We start from the raw sequence: 17,019 nt of genomic DNA, 5'->3' as shown, positions 1-17,019 counted from the left end.
GATGTGGGACTTAAACGCAGAATGTTTGATTGCATTTCGTGTGCAAACCTAATAAATCTAATGCTTGCTTTGTATTTGAAAAAGATCAAAGACAACATTGTCCACTGCTGAGACAATCTTAACACAGTTTAAACCTCTTATATAAAAATCTGCATGGTTTGATGGTTCACAATTCATTTGTCCAAAGTAACTTTCATTTTTGTCATACACATGCTGTGAGAGCAGTTCAGTGGCTCGGCCCAAATAACAGCCAATCAATGGTCAACCAACTGCGCTACAGAAGATATCCATCCAATATCAGAAATACATCCCAATATATGTTATTGCCTGTTAAATAAACAGGTTAGTTCATCTCATTGGACTCCAGTTGGACCTCTCTGTGTGACTTATTTTCTAAATTCCACATTAAGATTAAAACAACAAACAATACATTAGGCATTTTTAATATACAGCCCAACTCTGATATGTAACCCTAACCTTTAACACTCCTCCTAATACTGCCCCTACTCTCGGACAGCTTGCAGTGAAGGCCCAGCACTGCCCATGATCTCCACGCTGCTCTCTTTCAGTGGACACTCCCCCATCTTGCCTCACACAGCCTCCGTCTACAGGCTGAACTGCAGTCCTGCCACAGGCTGTTGAAACCGGACAACTCCGCTGCCAAGGTAAATACAACCCGTGTTACAAAACACATTGATTGACTGTTCATTCACTTTCCAGCCACATTATTCGGGCCTCTCTTGCCTCGTATAAAGCCAGGACGACCGATAACTTAAGTTACGACTGCTGCTCGTTTATCTTGATGAACTGTGAGCTGCATTGGCGTTAGCATGACCAGCTAGCGGCTAGCCACCTATGTGTAGCTACTGGTCCGGGCAATGCTAACGCGAACGGGTCACTGCATTTAATTAAAGTGGGTTAAGAAGTTATATAAATGTTATCTGCAAGTGGCGACATGGCAACCCTTCACTGTGAGCGAACCGGTGCTGTTAGGTTGATTTCACACTGCGGCGTTCAAAGGGGAAGTTTTGCTAATTCAAGTTAGCGACAGTCACTTAAAGTTCACTGTTTAAAAGTTTTTAAAAGACGGTGTTTGAAGTAGTTTCACAGGTGACAGGTGGAGACGAGAGAAAGGTGAGTCCCGTTGAAGGTGTGAGTGTGAGTAGATATGTGGCACCTGATGTCTGTATGCTGTAGGTTACACTGCAACAGGTACACGTCCTGTCTAAACTTTAGCTTTAAAGCAGCCCTGCAGTACATCTTAAATAAAGCTATAATGTGCAGTTCTTGTTTAAAACACTTCTCGATTAAACTTTAATATTTGGAGTAGGGCTGCACAATATGGAAAAACATCATATTGAGATTATTTTGACAGATATTGCGATTCAAACATGATTTCTTAAATCTGGAGAACAAGATTTGTAGACCAGGGCACTTCTGCAGCTCTATAGTACTTTATTATAATGCTGTTTTGTCACACATTTATCAAAACATTACAGCTCTTGTGATTTGCATATTGCACTTGACCATATTGCGATTTCAATAATATTTTGAGTAACTGTGCAACACTCATTTGGAGCCAGTTATTCGTGGTAGTGTTGCATTGTATTGTTGTGTCCATTTAGCATTACATCAGTAATGGTGGACTACATATGAGAAATGGACTAGACTATATGTGCTGGTTATCGGTACAGCACATTATAATTCACCAGCCTTCAAATTTGAACAGTTTTATCAAATAATTCTCATCATCATGTGCCTAATTAATTGCCAACTGAGTGTATAATCAGGTCAATCACTGTTGTCAACAGGTGGAGAGATTATCTGTGAGAGACGATCAGAGGAAGGTCTCAGTTACAGAATATCCGACACTCCCTCATTATCAGCATGGGGGCCGTCATCTCACGGTGGAAGGTTTGTTTTCAAACCATTGCTGATTATGTCTTTCTGCTTTATGCTGCTGTGATACAAATTGTGTTATTGCACAATTAGCTGGCAATATTTTAGTTTTGACAAAGAACGAGTTTAGTTGTAATCGTCTAACTTTAGATTTAACATGTTTTAAGTTTAGACGCTCATGTAGGACTCACAAATAGTGCCCATATGCTTAGATAGATCTACATAAATTATCACAGTTCAGATGTTTATGCTAATACGTCTCCTTGTATCACCATCCCTCGCCATATTGTCATGCACAGGCTAACTAAATTATGTCTCCAATGACCAAGGTGGGAAATTACCTTCTTAAAATGTGAACATCTACCAGCCAGTGACAGATACATGTTCAAATTCACCACCTACTCAATAGTAAATCATTATTTTGTGTCTGATATCTACCAGCATTTGGCTAGTGGCTGGTCCTAACTTGCCACCCTGCCAACAACGGAAGAACACACATATGATACATACACAAACTCTGCAGAAGCGGGAAGATGAAACAGGATGTTTCCAGAGACTTTTGAGGAAGTTGCTTGCACAAAGAGCACTTTTGTTGTGGTAGTTCATATGTCATCATTTTCTCTCTCTGACTGGAATTTCAAAATGTTTTCCTTACAGGCGAAACCATCCACTGTGGAGATATTGGAAGGAATCGATAAGGTATGCTCAACTTGAAAGACCTTTGAATTGAAGTAAAGTGCCGTTTTGAAGTTGTTCCTTTTTTATATATGCATGCATAACATGCTCTACTAAAGCACAACAAAGCCATTCTCTAAATATTTTATAATATTTACAGCCTAATCTGCACTGTGGGCAGGTAGACAAAGCCCATATAAACAAGGCACATTTTCACAAATATTACTAAAACAACTATTCACTCTGTGGCACCACAGTCAGTGTACTTATCAAAGGAAGCTTACTAGTACACTGCTTATTTACATATACTGTACTTAAAGGTGAACTATGGCTCATTACAACTTGAGATGTATATTTGTAGCTCTAGCCCTCAGTTATATTGGTTATAACATTGTACTACCACAATATTTGCAGGAATCTGGGAACACCATGACATTGTTAAAAAATAAGGTAGATGGGGCAAGAAAAATAAGCAAATCATGCAGGTTGTAAACAAGCCAAAAGTTTATCCAGATTATCTTAACTATTTCATTTGGAGCTAAAACTGAAAGTAAGCGCACCAGTTATGCTGCTAATAATCCCTCATTACACTGGAAAACCAACTACAGATAATAGTTTGGTCTGTAAACTTTAAATGTTACTGTTTGTCTTTCCTTGTTCTACCAAGTAAGTTTGATTTTTCTTGGGAGTTTTACAACCCGTCTAATTATTTGAACATTCATCTTTGTCGCCCTGTTTTACCCCTTGGTAGTGAAATTAAAATGTTTATTCATAACAACGTATTCTAAATGTGTAGTTCTCTTATAATATGGTAAAATGAAGAATACGCTTTTGATTCATGTATTGGTGTTTAGTGACCACTTTAGCCTTTGATAATGAAACAATGCTGTGCAAAATGTGTTGTATAAGCATGCCTCTTTTTGACCATAAGCAACCACATGTGTCAATGAATGCCACATCAGCTCCTCATTTGCTGACTGAAAGGGCTTTAGTGCTCTTCTACAGTTAAGTTAGTGTAAGGCTATTTTCAGCACCTGTCCTTGGAGCAAGAGACCCTACACATACACTGAAGAGGTCATGTGGCATTGAAGTTGTGAAGAGATGGGTGTTGGGCCTGTTAGTTTCTCCTAGGAAAATCCTGTCATTCATTATGAAAGAATATGTTGACTAATTTTTCATGTGCACGATTACACATACACAGTCACAGGCATTATATACTATAATGCTGAATGTGAGATCAGTCTATCCAGTGCTCAGAGTGAAAGACACACGTGTTACAGAAGACCCATAGTGACCATAGTGACCGCCGGCTATTTTTGGATGGGGTAAACAGCACTTGGATGCAGTGGTGTAGTCTTTCCATATTAAAAACAAACAAAGGATTTGAATTACATAAATAGTTGGCTTTTATGCAAGATAAACATTTGATCATGATCCAACCAATACATTTGCTTGGTTTGCTCTCACTAGTTAATGCCAAGTTTGGATTTTACTTCTCTGATATGCTTCATGTAAAGAATCTATGTAAAGAACATGACTCCAATCCACACTGTTGACAGACATGGCATTAAGGCTGTGGTGAACACACTGGGTCTGCAGTATGAGTTTACACTACACATAAATAAAACTGTTAAAATATTAAAGTTAAAAGTTCAGTTTAAAAGTCGTAATGTACAATATCTTAAAGCCGCTAATTCGACTTAATGAGATTTTGCGTGCGGGTTCTGTTTATATTTGTAATTTCGTGTTATGTTTTTGAACGTAAATTTAACATATGTAAACATACACAGAGTGGACTGTAAATACACAAGACGTTTGGTGAATGTTTAGTTTAAGTGAAAAAAAAAACAAGAATGATGTGTTCATTGAGTGCATTTTGTTTCAAGCTGTAAAGAGTGATCCACAGTTTAGTCCACATTAACCTCAGTTGTGCTGACTTTGAAAAAGTGAACCCAGTGTTGAGAAATCCATGTTGCCAGTTAAAAAAAACTTCTATCGGATCACGTTTGTGTAACACTCCTTTCATTTTCCCCCACAGGATATACAGACTCTTGAAGAATACAGTGAGAAGTATCAAAGGCAGTTGAAGATATGGGTCGGGCGACTGCTTCTGTACTCGTCTCTTCTCTTCCTGATCACATGTGTAGTTGTGTATTCCTGGTACCTGCCTGAACAGTTGATAGGACGGTTTATATTGTCTCTCCCCTTCGTACTATTTCCGTTCTTGTAAGTGTACAGTATAGTCAACCTCATTGTTGCTTTAACTTTAACTTCAGTTTAACCAATCAACCATTTTCTTTTCTTTTCCTTTTAGAGTTTGGTTACTTCGAAAAATGCTTATAATAATTTTTTCACGAAGAACTGAAAAAAATAGTAAGATCCTTTTTGCTATTTGTATATAACTTACTGCAAAATAGTAATTATTGTTATGTTCAAACTGGTGTTGAATTCTCCTTTTTTTCAGATGACAAATTAGAGGATCTTAAAGCACAAAAAAGGAAAATAGTAAGTGACGTTTTTATATTTGTCCAGTTTCTCATATTTTTTTTGATTGACTTGACTCATTTTTGGTCTATAGTTTTCCTGTGAGACTTTACGTTAAATAGCCTAGCTTATTGCTGTTAACAAAATACAATATTTTCTTTAAACATGGACAGAGTTGCCCAACAGAGTTGTTGAAATGGACTGAAAATAATAGTTAAGGAAAAAAACAGTTTTCTGACAGTTATAGTCACATTTATGTATCTGGACATAAAGTTGAGGATCAAGCACATACAATTTTGCTGTTTCAAATAATATTTGTTATGCCACAAAGCTGAAATGCTTGTCAGTTTACATGTTTCATTCGGTGCATTTCAATTTCATTTGCAAACTTAAAATTTTTTCGTTGCCTTGTTTACCAATTTCTTCCATTTTGAGCCAACTATTATCACAATTGAGCAACCAGCTGCCCAAAATCATTCAACAACTATTTGAAAATGTAAATATGAGGCTTACTGAGCCCATGCGTGGATCCAATGTGTAACGTTTAGCAGGATCTTTTGACAGAAATAGAATATATTATTCATAACTATGGTTTAATTTGTGTATAATCACCTGACAATAAGAATCATTATGTTTTTGTTACGTTGGAACGCTGCCATGTTTCTACAGTAGCTTAGAGTGGACAAACAAAACACTGGCTCTAGATAGGGCCGTTCATTCACCGTAGTTTTTGCTTCACACTTGGAAGGGAGAGGGTGAAGCGAGGGGTTGCAATCTGCAACTACACTATTAGATGCCACTGAATCTTACACCTTGGTGCTTTTTAAAGAAAAACAAAACGTATATTTTATTAAATATGTTTCTCACTGGTACGCACATGTACCTCATATAGCAAACTGTTGGTCAGGTGCAGCTGTTTGAGGCTCGATATTTTTAGAAAACAAAAATATTTTCAGAGATGATTCATCACCAAAACACTGAGTGGCAACTAAAGACAATGGGTGCCTACATTTACATTTATATGTTTTATTGTTTAGAGTCCCCATGTCACTTTTCAAAGCTAGTTCAATATTTGCATTGTATCTAAGTTGGTGGTGGTTTTCAGCACCTTACAGATTTTCTCTCTAATGCCTAATGAAATAAGCTCTGTGAGCTTGATAGATCTGCAATGTGACTTTTAAAACCTATAGAACCTATAGAACTCATACTCAATAGTATGCATTATATTTTTATGTCTAGTGGTCTCCAGTGAAGTGAAAAGTTGTGTAGGAACCCTGGTAGTATTACTTATTGATCCTCTGAGTATTTTGTAGCAGGATACTTGCTAATCTAGGATCAGTACAGACAGCATTTGATTGTTAGTGACTTAACCCAGTAAACCACTCTGCTAATGTCACTTTAATTAATAGCATTTAGTGCAGGAAAGAAATAAATCTGAGAAATTGCTTGTCATCCTCTGTCAAGTCTAATAACTTTCAATAATTAGGGCTGATGGATTTTCACACTCTCCATTATCGAAGTAGTGAATGTAATTATTCTTCATATTATATGTAAACATTTAGAAATGTTTGGTACTTATTTTAAATGAAGATGTACAATTCCTTCTGCCATTTCTTAAGCACGTTTACTTGTGATGTTATAGTGGGTAATCCTAAAATGTGTGTTTATAAAACACCTATTAATTACATTAGATGATCATCAAATAATTACTTGGCAGTAGAGCTGTTATTATAGGAGTTATGTGTATTGAAAACATTGTATAAGCCTTTATCCTAAAATACCTTTTTAATGTCTTGTTTTTTCCAGCTTGAAGAAGTTATGGAAACTGAGACGTATAAAAATGCTAAAATGATACTGGAGAGATTTGATCCTGACTCCAGGAAAAAGATGGTGAGACGTTTTGTTTTTTCTCTGAAACATAAAACATGCACTAATTATCTTCCTCATTAAATTGAGCTCTTGCACTCCCTTGTTTTCTGTATAAAGGAGCTTGAATCCACTCCTATTGGACCTCAGATGACTCCAAAACCAGGACAAGGTAACATTGCGTTCTGAAGAAGACACCACTATTTCCCCCTACTTTTTCTTACTGTTGTCAAGCAAACCTGCAATGTTTTGTGTGTTAGAGCTCCGCCAGCGCAATGTCATCCCTAAGACCCCCACAGTGGTGGCGAATCCTGCAAGCGGAGCTGCTGCCCGCCCCCCTCTTGCCTCTGGGCCCACCTATCCTGGACGATCTTCCCACTCTGCTCCAGGTGGACCCCCAGAGAGGGTCCTGTCGGCTATAGCTGCTCAGCAGAGCTTGATGAGGAGGCCTGTGACCCCTGGAACACCTGTTCCAGGAGTCGGTGAGTTACCTGCACACAGGGGGACCACATCATAATGTGGTCGATTAAGGTGTGATTTACTCTTCCCTTGCTCTGTGTCCCCAGTTGCTCAAGGCTCTGTGGTGTGTGTTGTCAGCAGGGGTGGTATATGTTATACAGTAGTTGTAATGGGTAATTATATGAATGTAGTTTTCAAATATCTTACTAAAAGGTTCAACCTTTCTCAAATAAATCTATGATTGTGAACAAAGATTAGAGATAAGCCATAACTTTTGATAGTCAGAATATTTATCTCAAGAATATGATGATTGTGCCGTACATATTTAGTTGCTTTTTAAAGATTTTAAAAGCCAGCCAGCCAACACGATGGAAAAACTTTCCATAGAACAGTTGTTGTATATGGAAGACATCTGTGGAGTGTAGAGGTATTGAATATTCAATATAAATTATTTCTGGACTATGAACACTCAATAGAAGATGCAAATAAGTGCAAACAGTAAAGGAAATGTGTTCCTAGAGGAAGCTGCATGCTGTAATTGCCATGTGGAATGCCAACTGTGAGGTATGCACGGATCAGGATTACATTAACTATGATTAATTAGCCAGACCTGCGTTTGTTCTCTGGGCAATGGTGGTGGAATCTCACTAAATGTCTTTTAATGCTTGGTGAAATTGCCTTTGGCATTGGGAACACCTCACAAATGGTTTACATGACTTGATGTTATCACCTGCTTCTGTGGAAAATTGAAAGTGAAAAGCAATTTGATACAAAGAGTCACCACAGAGTTTCCATATGTTGGTAAATTAATAACCAGCAGGATACGGAGACTCTGCCAAGTCTCACAGAAATGACCAGTCATCTTCCTATGATTGCTCTTGATGTTAGATTATATTAATTACTACTCACCAACACAGCAGGGAATCTGGACGTGCTTTGCAAGTGAGATCCAGTGTAAAGTCATTAAGAGAACGGGGCAGGTTTTTGTAAAATTTATCATGGATTGTGCAGTAAACTGTGAATCTCAGCCTCACAATTTCACTTAGTTATTATTATTTTTTTTTTTTACTGTAAGCAGTGCCAGTTACTGCAGTTTGTATTCGAGACTGCAGACTGTGTCTAACAGGCACTGATGTCGTGCTTTAACAGGAATGCACCCCCCAGGCCCGCCCCTGGCCAGACCTGTGCTCCCAAGGGAAAGGGGTGCTATGGACAGAGTCATTGAGTATCTTGTTGGAGATGGCCCTGGGAACAGGTACTCTCTTTCCAGTAATACACTTATATATTGTACAGTTTACACCTTGGAATAGGTTTTATGGGCCAAGTATAATTAATGTATTAAACAGGTTCTAAATGCTATGCTGATGCAACACCTAAAATTATGTAATCTGATCATTTTTATGAGATTATCTCCCTCTTGTTATGGAAAGCAATGTTAAAATGATGATGATCTGCCAATATTAACAGTGAATTGTTAAAACTTTGTATTGTATGTATCAACAAAATGATCCTTTGTGCAGTCTAATGCCAGTCCATGTACTGAATGCTGTCATAACTGGATTGTCTTTCCTTCCTCATAGATACGCTCTCATATGTCAGCAGTGTCTGTCTCATAACGGCATGGCATTAAAAGAGGAATTTGAATACGTTGGTAAGACTTGGGGAAACACAACACTCTTTGTCAGTCTCCATCAAACACTGTGCCTTCATTTGCCCTCTAGCATTTGGCAGTGTAGTATATCATATGGCTCTTAAATGCCTCTGCCACTACCGACCCTTGTAAGCAAAAACACAACAAGATTGAATATGCAAACTAGTGCTACACATCAATCTGAAGTGTTTATGCATCTTAGGCATTTTTTGTCATTGGTTCATATTCATGTATATTAATCTGTGTCTGTTTGAGAATCTATTAGTGAGGTGACATAAACTATACGTATGGTGTCTCATTTGTGTCGTTTCAGCCTTCCGATGTGCGTATTGTTATTTCTTGAACCCTGCAAGAAAGACCAGGCCCCAGGCACCCAGACTACCCGAGGTCACTGGTGACCTGAAGCTGTCATCTGAGGCACCATTACCATCGTCTGGTGCTGACGAAGATGACGACCAGTCTGTTTTAGGTGATAATGACAGTCAACCAGTGTAATGGTCACGCATGTAATTAGATGTTACCAATATCACTTAATTTAGATTAATTAAATTCTTAAATTCCATTGTACACATATACAGTAGTGTCCATTTTTCTTCTTTTCCTCCTTCCTTTTTAGTCATTTTATACTTGTTTGAAATGCATCCAAATCTAAACTGAAACATTATCTCTAATTATCAGAGAAAAGCAAGCTTGCTGATGTGTCTGCTGAATCAGACACTCAAGAGCCCAGCACACCAACAACCACAGAGCCGAGCTCCGCGTCAGACAGCCAAACCACCCCAGAGTCACAAGATCTGCCCTCTGAGAAATCTGATGAAGAGCAAGATTTGTCTGCCATGGAAGTGGAATAAAATTTCAACACAAGTCAGGCTGGAACTTTATTGTCTCTTTGAAGAAATGTGACAGTTAACTAAGTAGATGCCTTGAGTTGGAATAATGCAGTAACAAGTCAGCAGCTGATGCAATTTTCAACTTACAGTACAGAATATCCTTTGTTTTGAGAATTGCTTTTATAATTCTAGCAATAGTAATGAATTTAATATTAAATTGTATAGCACTTGCATGGTAGCAATCGCCAAAAAAACCTCTTTTCTTGTATGATGACATGTTTATTTTCATAACATCGTACTGAGAACATTAGGAACTATGTTAAAATAATGTTGTTTTTGATGTTTTATAGCAAAATCTGTATGTATTCTTTGTTTTTCCTCATTTTATTTGATTTTGACTGAATTTCTACCATTATTCTGTCCGGGTTTATTTAGAAACAGCGGAAACAAAACAAGAAATATTTTGTGGGGGAAATCAATTTTTTATTTATGGGAAATTATTTATAAATATTTTTCTATAATGTTGTGCCTTTCGTGATGGGGTTGACAAGGCTACCCTGCAGCATGGTGTTGCTAACATGTTTACACAACCATGGTACCATAGTAAATGGACATACAGTATGTATTTATTGGTAAAAAGGGAGAAAAGGAGATTGATGTCAGTACTGTGCACCTGCCCTAAGTGACTTTTATATTTAAGTCTGCCTCAGAGTATTGTCGATGAAACCTATTTACATATAGACAATAGTCATTTAACTGTTTACAGGCAATATGTGTTTTCTGACTGTATGAATCCCTGTTCTGTATAAATACTAAATAAACTTTTGAGAATATCTGTGTGCTCTGGATCACAACACATTCCTCAGATACATGTTTTTTTATTTTTTAAATCTACGTACATGCTGGAGAATTATTTGACTGATTTTGCTGTGAAAACGCAATTGATCATTGCTGGATTTTAAGCAAAAATCAAGATATGAGTAGGAAAGGTCAAACTAACATTTAAATAGCGACAATGACAATATCTCCCTATATTCCAGCTGCCTGTACCGTGTCATGTAGTTTAAACTGCTGCCCCATTTGTTCTCTGGCCAGCTTCTCACCAAGCAGCAATGGTTAAACAGTCTGTTTTCATTAGCAGGCCAATTTTAGCTTGTGATCATTTTATTTTAGCTCATTGATCATTTCAGACAGCGTAAGATAATGGTGCTGACACAGAGCCCGACCAGTCTTGATTGCTTGACCCTCTTCATTTGCAACAAGAAAGTCATTGCGGCTACAAAGTTGCTCTCTGCCATCACATGACCCTTTTTCCCCTGAAGATAAACCGTAAACTGTTGGTGAGGTCAACATACCACATCTTCTATGGGTTTTGATAATGTATGTTTACAGAGACATGACCTCCTGGGCCTTGTAATGCATCAATGTGACATCAACAGTAACGCCTGATTCCACCGCATGCTGTTTGAGGTTGACCTCTGACAAGAGCCAAACAGGGGAAAAAAATGGGACATCAATAGGACAATGTTTGGATGTTTTCACACCACTGGGAGGTTGTGCATGTATACATAGCCTGCATATATGTGCATCATCATAAGTAATATATCACAAAAGATCTCTGCTGTGTGAGATGTATGTTTGAGTAACATATTTGATTCCACAGCACTGAATCATTTCTTGACAGACTGTGCTTCATAGTCAGAAGAATTACTATATTGTGCAGGATGTTTAACTCAGTGTAACGACGTTCAGTTATTTGCTTGATTTTTTAATCTGTATAATGCCTGAAGGATTTTACTGAGAGAAAGATCTGGTGGTTGAACATAAACAGCTGCAAAAGTGAAACTGTTCAGCTGTAAGTTAATTATGTTTGTCTTTTAAAGTGTTACAGTTACTACTTGCATTTGTGAGGTGAGATGATTTTTATTGAGTGGCCAACAGAAGGCCTATTTAGACGCAATCAATATTTGGGAGGGTCCTTCAACTCTCCGATCAGGATGTTTATACTATGATCATAGTCTGCACACTTACAATTCAAAGAAATACTCTTAACATAATGTGAAAAATAAAAACTCAGGTTTTGTGTACAATTGTCTACTCAACACTCAAAGGATTACATCTGAATTGCTATCATGGAAACACTAATTGATTTTCAAGGATGACAAATGACACACAAAACCCCAGTGCCAAGGTAATTTTGAGCAAGCGATGAAAATGTACAGTGGGGCTGTCCCAAGGTTCATAGTTCTTTTCATACTCATCTCTCACATGTGCATTCGAGGCCACTTGACATAAATTTATACTGATCTTTTATTTATACCCAGAAAAAATGGCTGATAAGAAACATAAGTGTTCTTGATATTGTGTTTTGTCATATCTAGCAGCCAAAGATTGAAATCCTGCGAAACAATTTTCTGAAGAAATGAAAGAGCGTGCCCTCCTGAACCCCGGAGGAAAATAACCCCACGGTGCGAGGCAGAATATGAAACAGAGGCACAGAATAAGTAAAATAGACAAGTGCACCAGGCTTGTCACTTTTCCATTTGCTGCCCCCGAGTGTGAGCACTTCAAAATTCTCCTCATCTCAGCGAAGACCTTCATCGTTATGCTCTATCTACTGTACTGAATACGAAAAAAGTACCACATCAGACAAAGGTAATAAAGAAGGGAGTTTTTAAACATTTACCATGTTTCTGTCGATCATGAAGTAGAATGCAACAGGAAGAACAACAAAGTCATAAATATACAGCAAAAGCCATTGTGCATTGAAGACGATGTGGAAAATGCTGAGATGAGTGTCACAGAAGCAGTTAACACGGTTGTGATATCAGACATCACCATTGGCTCTTGACAACAGCATCATTACACAGTAATAAGAGCACAATCTCCTTCAGAGAAGCATTAAAATCAAATTAGATTATACAAGAGCTTGGCTTGATGAGCTGCGAGGGGTGATGCTTCCCAAGCAGTGTATCTCTGGTTATTACTGTAGCTCTTTAGCTGCTTGGGCTTGAATTGCCACTTGACGAAGTTGAGCAGCTTTTTCACAAAAGGTCATCAGCTTCCAAGAAATTAGTTTTTAAAATTCAAGTCATTTGAAGCCCCACACACCCAGATGGATGGGTTTCCATTTTTTTCCCCCCACACGTTCTATCTGTCATATCGTGAATGCATGCCACTGAATACATGATGTCGGCAATAAACCAGTGTGCTGTAGTTTATGCCGGAGTGACATTCAGGGATCAGAGAGCATTGTCATTCTCTGTCCTATCTTGAACTCATTACACCACTGAGCGATGACATCTGTTTGAGCGCTCATACAGTCTGACAATTATCACTGCAAACAATCCACTGTTGTACCTTAATTAAATGCTAAACTAGAAGAGGACACACTTTTAGAAAGACAGCATATGCATGAAAATATGTATTTCGTCATAGTATGAAAAAACTGCCTAACTTAAAATTGAGGTGCTGAATTCGCTTCCAATGCAATAATATTATTTATTTTGGCTGTTGGTACTTTTAATGTCCCCGTACATGCATAATTTCTGTGCTTGACCATTGATATATTGATTACTTTTATATAGTGTTAGGATAGAACATACCCTTGGAATCGATAACAACATAAAAACCAGGTTAACCTAAATTTACAAGTCTTGTCATATGCAGGGTAATTATTCAACTATAGAGTAGAGTCAAAGCACAAAAATTACCTCTTTCTCTTTGTTTTCTTGCTGTTTCATTAATGTACCCTATTACATATTATTGTTGGATGGAATACTTGAAAAACCACCAAAAACAGAAAGGGGAAGAAATGGAAGGCCAAGACATCACACCCCTGCTACTACTTCATGTGGAAATCATACAAAGCATCCTGCAGGCAGCAGGTTCATTTTATAGCTTCATCTATTACCACACTGTCATTGTTAATTGTCTTCTTTTTACCTCTGCAGGATTCTCCAAATTGGTCCTATCGAATGTGACAGGAGGAAGAGCATTAAGCATCTGACAAGATGATATCTAAGTTCAATTTCCTACTCCTCACCTGATTTATACCTGCAGCAGATCATTTTCCTTTCTGTCATAAAGACCTCTATAAATCAGTGGTGCTTATGGAAGCACTACAGAACAGGGTCTCTGGATTTGTATCCCCTGTGTTTGCTATTAGGAAGCCATTACAGCCACATTTTCCTCCTTCAAACAAAAATGATCAAATCTAATACTGGCAAGATTAGAGAGATAAAGAGAGAAAGCGCTGGCAGAGCTGTTCAACACAGTCCCCTATCTAAACAATATGCTCTAAACTCAATAAAAACAGGGCTTTTTGCTGGTGACACCATTATCCATCTGTTTGGACAAAATTGCTGTATCATGGTATAAATCTGCGATACAAGTGACATATCCTCTAAAATAAAAGGGAACATTAACTGCTCTATCTTCTAGAGGCCATGGGACTAGCTGGCTATAAGCTCAGTCAAGTGTGATGGCAGTTATACTGTGTTTTACTAGACTGCAGACAATTATACTTTGCTCCTCTCCCCTAAGAAGACAAACTGCCATGGCTTCAGCTGAAATGATTTCAAATAGATTTTCCAAAATGTCTGTCGCCAGATTGCTTCCATACATTATTTCACTTAAATGGAGAGAAAAAAAGCGGGAGCAAATCCACAAATCAATCACAACAGCCCACTTTACCAGATGGAAAGACGAGAGCTTTCAGTATGTGTGTGTGTGTGTGTGTGTGTGTCTGTGTATGTGTGTGTGTGTGTGTGTTGAAGACCTGCAGGGAAGGACAGTTATAAGACGTGCACAGTCCTGTCTCTATGTGTCTCTCTCATCTTGAAGGATGACATGGAGTATGTACTTTCAGTGGTGAGCTGGCAGTGCTGTAAAAGTGGAATAATGTATAATGAACTGACCCGCTGACTTCTAGCTAGTTCAACAACTAGTTCATTCAACCAATCATGTGTAATCCATTAAAAGAAAAGGAGAAATGCAATTATTATCACACATGACAGGCAACACACGCTGCTCTGATGAAAGGTAGTCTGTAAAATTACTCAGTCTGTATCCAGAGTTGAATCCTTTTGCATACTAATATTGTTTTGTAATATATGTATTAGATCAATTAAGAAGATCCAGGTTGTGACATATAAAATAAGAAAGGGAGTCTTTCCTTTACGAAAAACTCAAGTATGCCTGATATATGACATATAACATAATATAATGTTTTAACTAAAAACTAAAACTAGGTGTGGAAAAACATTTTATTTAACTGAAAAAAAATAAAACTAGACTTTAGAAAAAAACTATATTCGTTTTAGACTAAAAACGATATTGTGTACTCAAATAAAATAAATATATACAGGAATTGTCTTGTTAATTTGTTCAAATTTGTGCATTGGTGCAAAGGTTTATTGAGACTGCGTTGTCTACATGACGGCTAGTCAATGTGTTTGTAGTTTAATACATATTCTGAACTTCTAATCTAATCTTGCCTGACAAATACCCACAATATTATAATAATAATAAATAAAACTAAAACTAATAGTGAAACTAATACAAATCTAAACTAAAACTAAACATTTTAAACAATAAAAACTCAACTAAGAAGAACAAACCTTCTCCGAAAACTAAACTGAATTGAAACCAACCAAAGTAAAAATAAAAACTAATGAAAAATACAAAACTATAATAACTCAATTACTGACCAACGCTTATTCGTCCACAGTACGTCAGCTACATAACACAAACGTGGCCACGTTTCCAATCAGCCAATAGGAACGCTGGATTTCACTTGGCTCTGCAACCAATCAGGACACGACTTTCTACGGAAACGAAGTAACGTTAACTAACGTTAGTGGTAACGGTAACATTTTAGTTGGCAACTAGCACAACAGAAGAAGAAAGAATGAAATTAAATTGGAGGAAAACAGTTTGAAAATGCTAACTCTAGCAACAGGTGGAGCAGAGATGCTGCAGTGCTTTTCACCTGGAAACTACTTAAATGGTGACTTGAGTGAATTTAAGTGAAGTGAACTTGAGCTGTACTTACTGTGGTTGAATTTGTCCTTTATATTTGTCCCTTCAGTGCAGGAGCAGCGGGCAGCTGCAGCACTGTGCCAGGGGACCAACTCCAGGTCTGAGGCCAGTATACCTGCGTCCATGGCAACGGCAGAAGGAAGTAAACAGGTTTTCTGTTTGTGTGTGTGTGTGTGTGTGTGTGTGTGTTGCCAGTGTTATCACCATGGGTTTATGCTATCTATGCAGAAGTTTCCATGCCTGTTGTCCTGTGAACAATGTACAGTATACACTATAGGCCCTGCAGACTAAGACTCAGACTGTACACTGTATATATGGTTCAGACAGATCTATTGCACTGCATTAACAAAAGCAGCCCCTCATTCATTGTAATAATCCAGCTGGACTGATGCTGCACATGTGCCAATGCAACACAAGGTGTTCTTATCTGGCCAGGTGCTGAGTTGGTCAGTCAAATGTGTGCGCAGTCCTAAAGGGTTACTTTGTAACATGGTCGGTGTACTTTTTTCTGCTTATTGTGAGAATCATTGAGATGTAAGATAAAAATAATGCCTCCATGATAACTTTCTACAGTTGTATAATCCTACTTTAAAGGTTTATTAAACATATAAACTGTGCAGTGTTGTGTAAACTCATGGATCTACTACTCCAGTGGGATTTCCTAGATTGTATATGCACCACATTTAGCTATTTTTAATGCAGCGCTGAGATCGGTGGGTAAGCCTGCCTGGATAAAGTGGCCTGATTTGCCGAGCACCCCGCTTCTTCCCGAGAACTGCACAGCAAGGTCCTCTCCGTATCTAACATGCTTTGGCTATTGTCCGGGCGCTGCGTCACTCTATACAACACTGTTCTCAGCTGTGTACAGCAGATTAAATCTAATCGTGCCCGTTAACATCAGTGTTGCTGCTAGTTTTAGCTGTGTTAGCAAATAACAACAACAAAATGCGGATCAAATAAATGTTATTTTGTTTTGTTTATTTCTGCTGTGCACTCACTCTTGTGTGTTCCATTCAGTTTCCAGTTCAATTCACATACTTTGTCCGTCCCCTGGGTGGCAATTTGAGGCAAGCTGATTTGAAAACATAAAAACAACACCAAATGATTAATTCA

At 37.9% G+C, this 17,019-nt stretch overlaps 1 protein-coding gene across 1 annotated transcript; it reads left to right on the top strand.

The window, feature by feature from the left end:
• Nucleotides 1–530: 530 nt before the first annotated feature.
• On the top strand, nucleotides 531–10,697 carry lnpa (limb and neural patterns a). Its single transcript, XM_035676803.1, has 13 exons — nucleotides 531–665; nucleotides 1,812–1,914; nucleotides 2,557–2,598; nucleotides 4,613–4,800; nucleotides 4,889–4,947; nucleotides 5,039–5,079; nucleotides 6,865–6,948; nucleotides 7,045–7,096; nucleotides 7,185–7,406; nucleotides 8,533–8,638; nucleotides 8,964–9,034; nucleotides 9,348–9,503; nucleotides 9,713–10,697. The coding sequence occupies exons 2-13, from the start codon at nucleotides 1,888–1,890 to the stop codon at nucleotides 9,883–9,885; spliced, it is 1,221 nt and encodes a 406-aa protein (XP_035532696.1). The 5' UTR covers nucleotides 531–665; nucleotides 1,812–1,887; the 3' UTR covers nucleotides 9,886–10,697.
• Nucleotides 10,698–17,019: the final 6,322 nt, after the last annotated feature.

The sequence above is a fragment of the Morone saxatilis genome, unplaced genomic scaffold (assembly GCF_004916995.1).
Source record: "Morone saxatilis isolate NCDOM2014 unplaced genomic scaffold, NCSU_SB_2.0 Contig5, whole genome shotgun sequence".
Lineage (NCBI taxonomy): Eukaryota > Metazoa > Chordata > Actinopteri > Moronidae > Morone > Morone saxatilis.
Note: the sequence above shows the minus strand (reverse complement) of the source record. Positions and strands in the feature narration are given on the sequence as shown.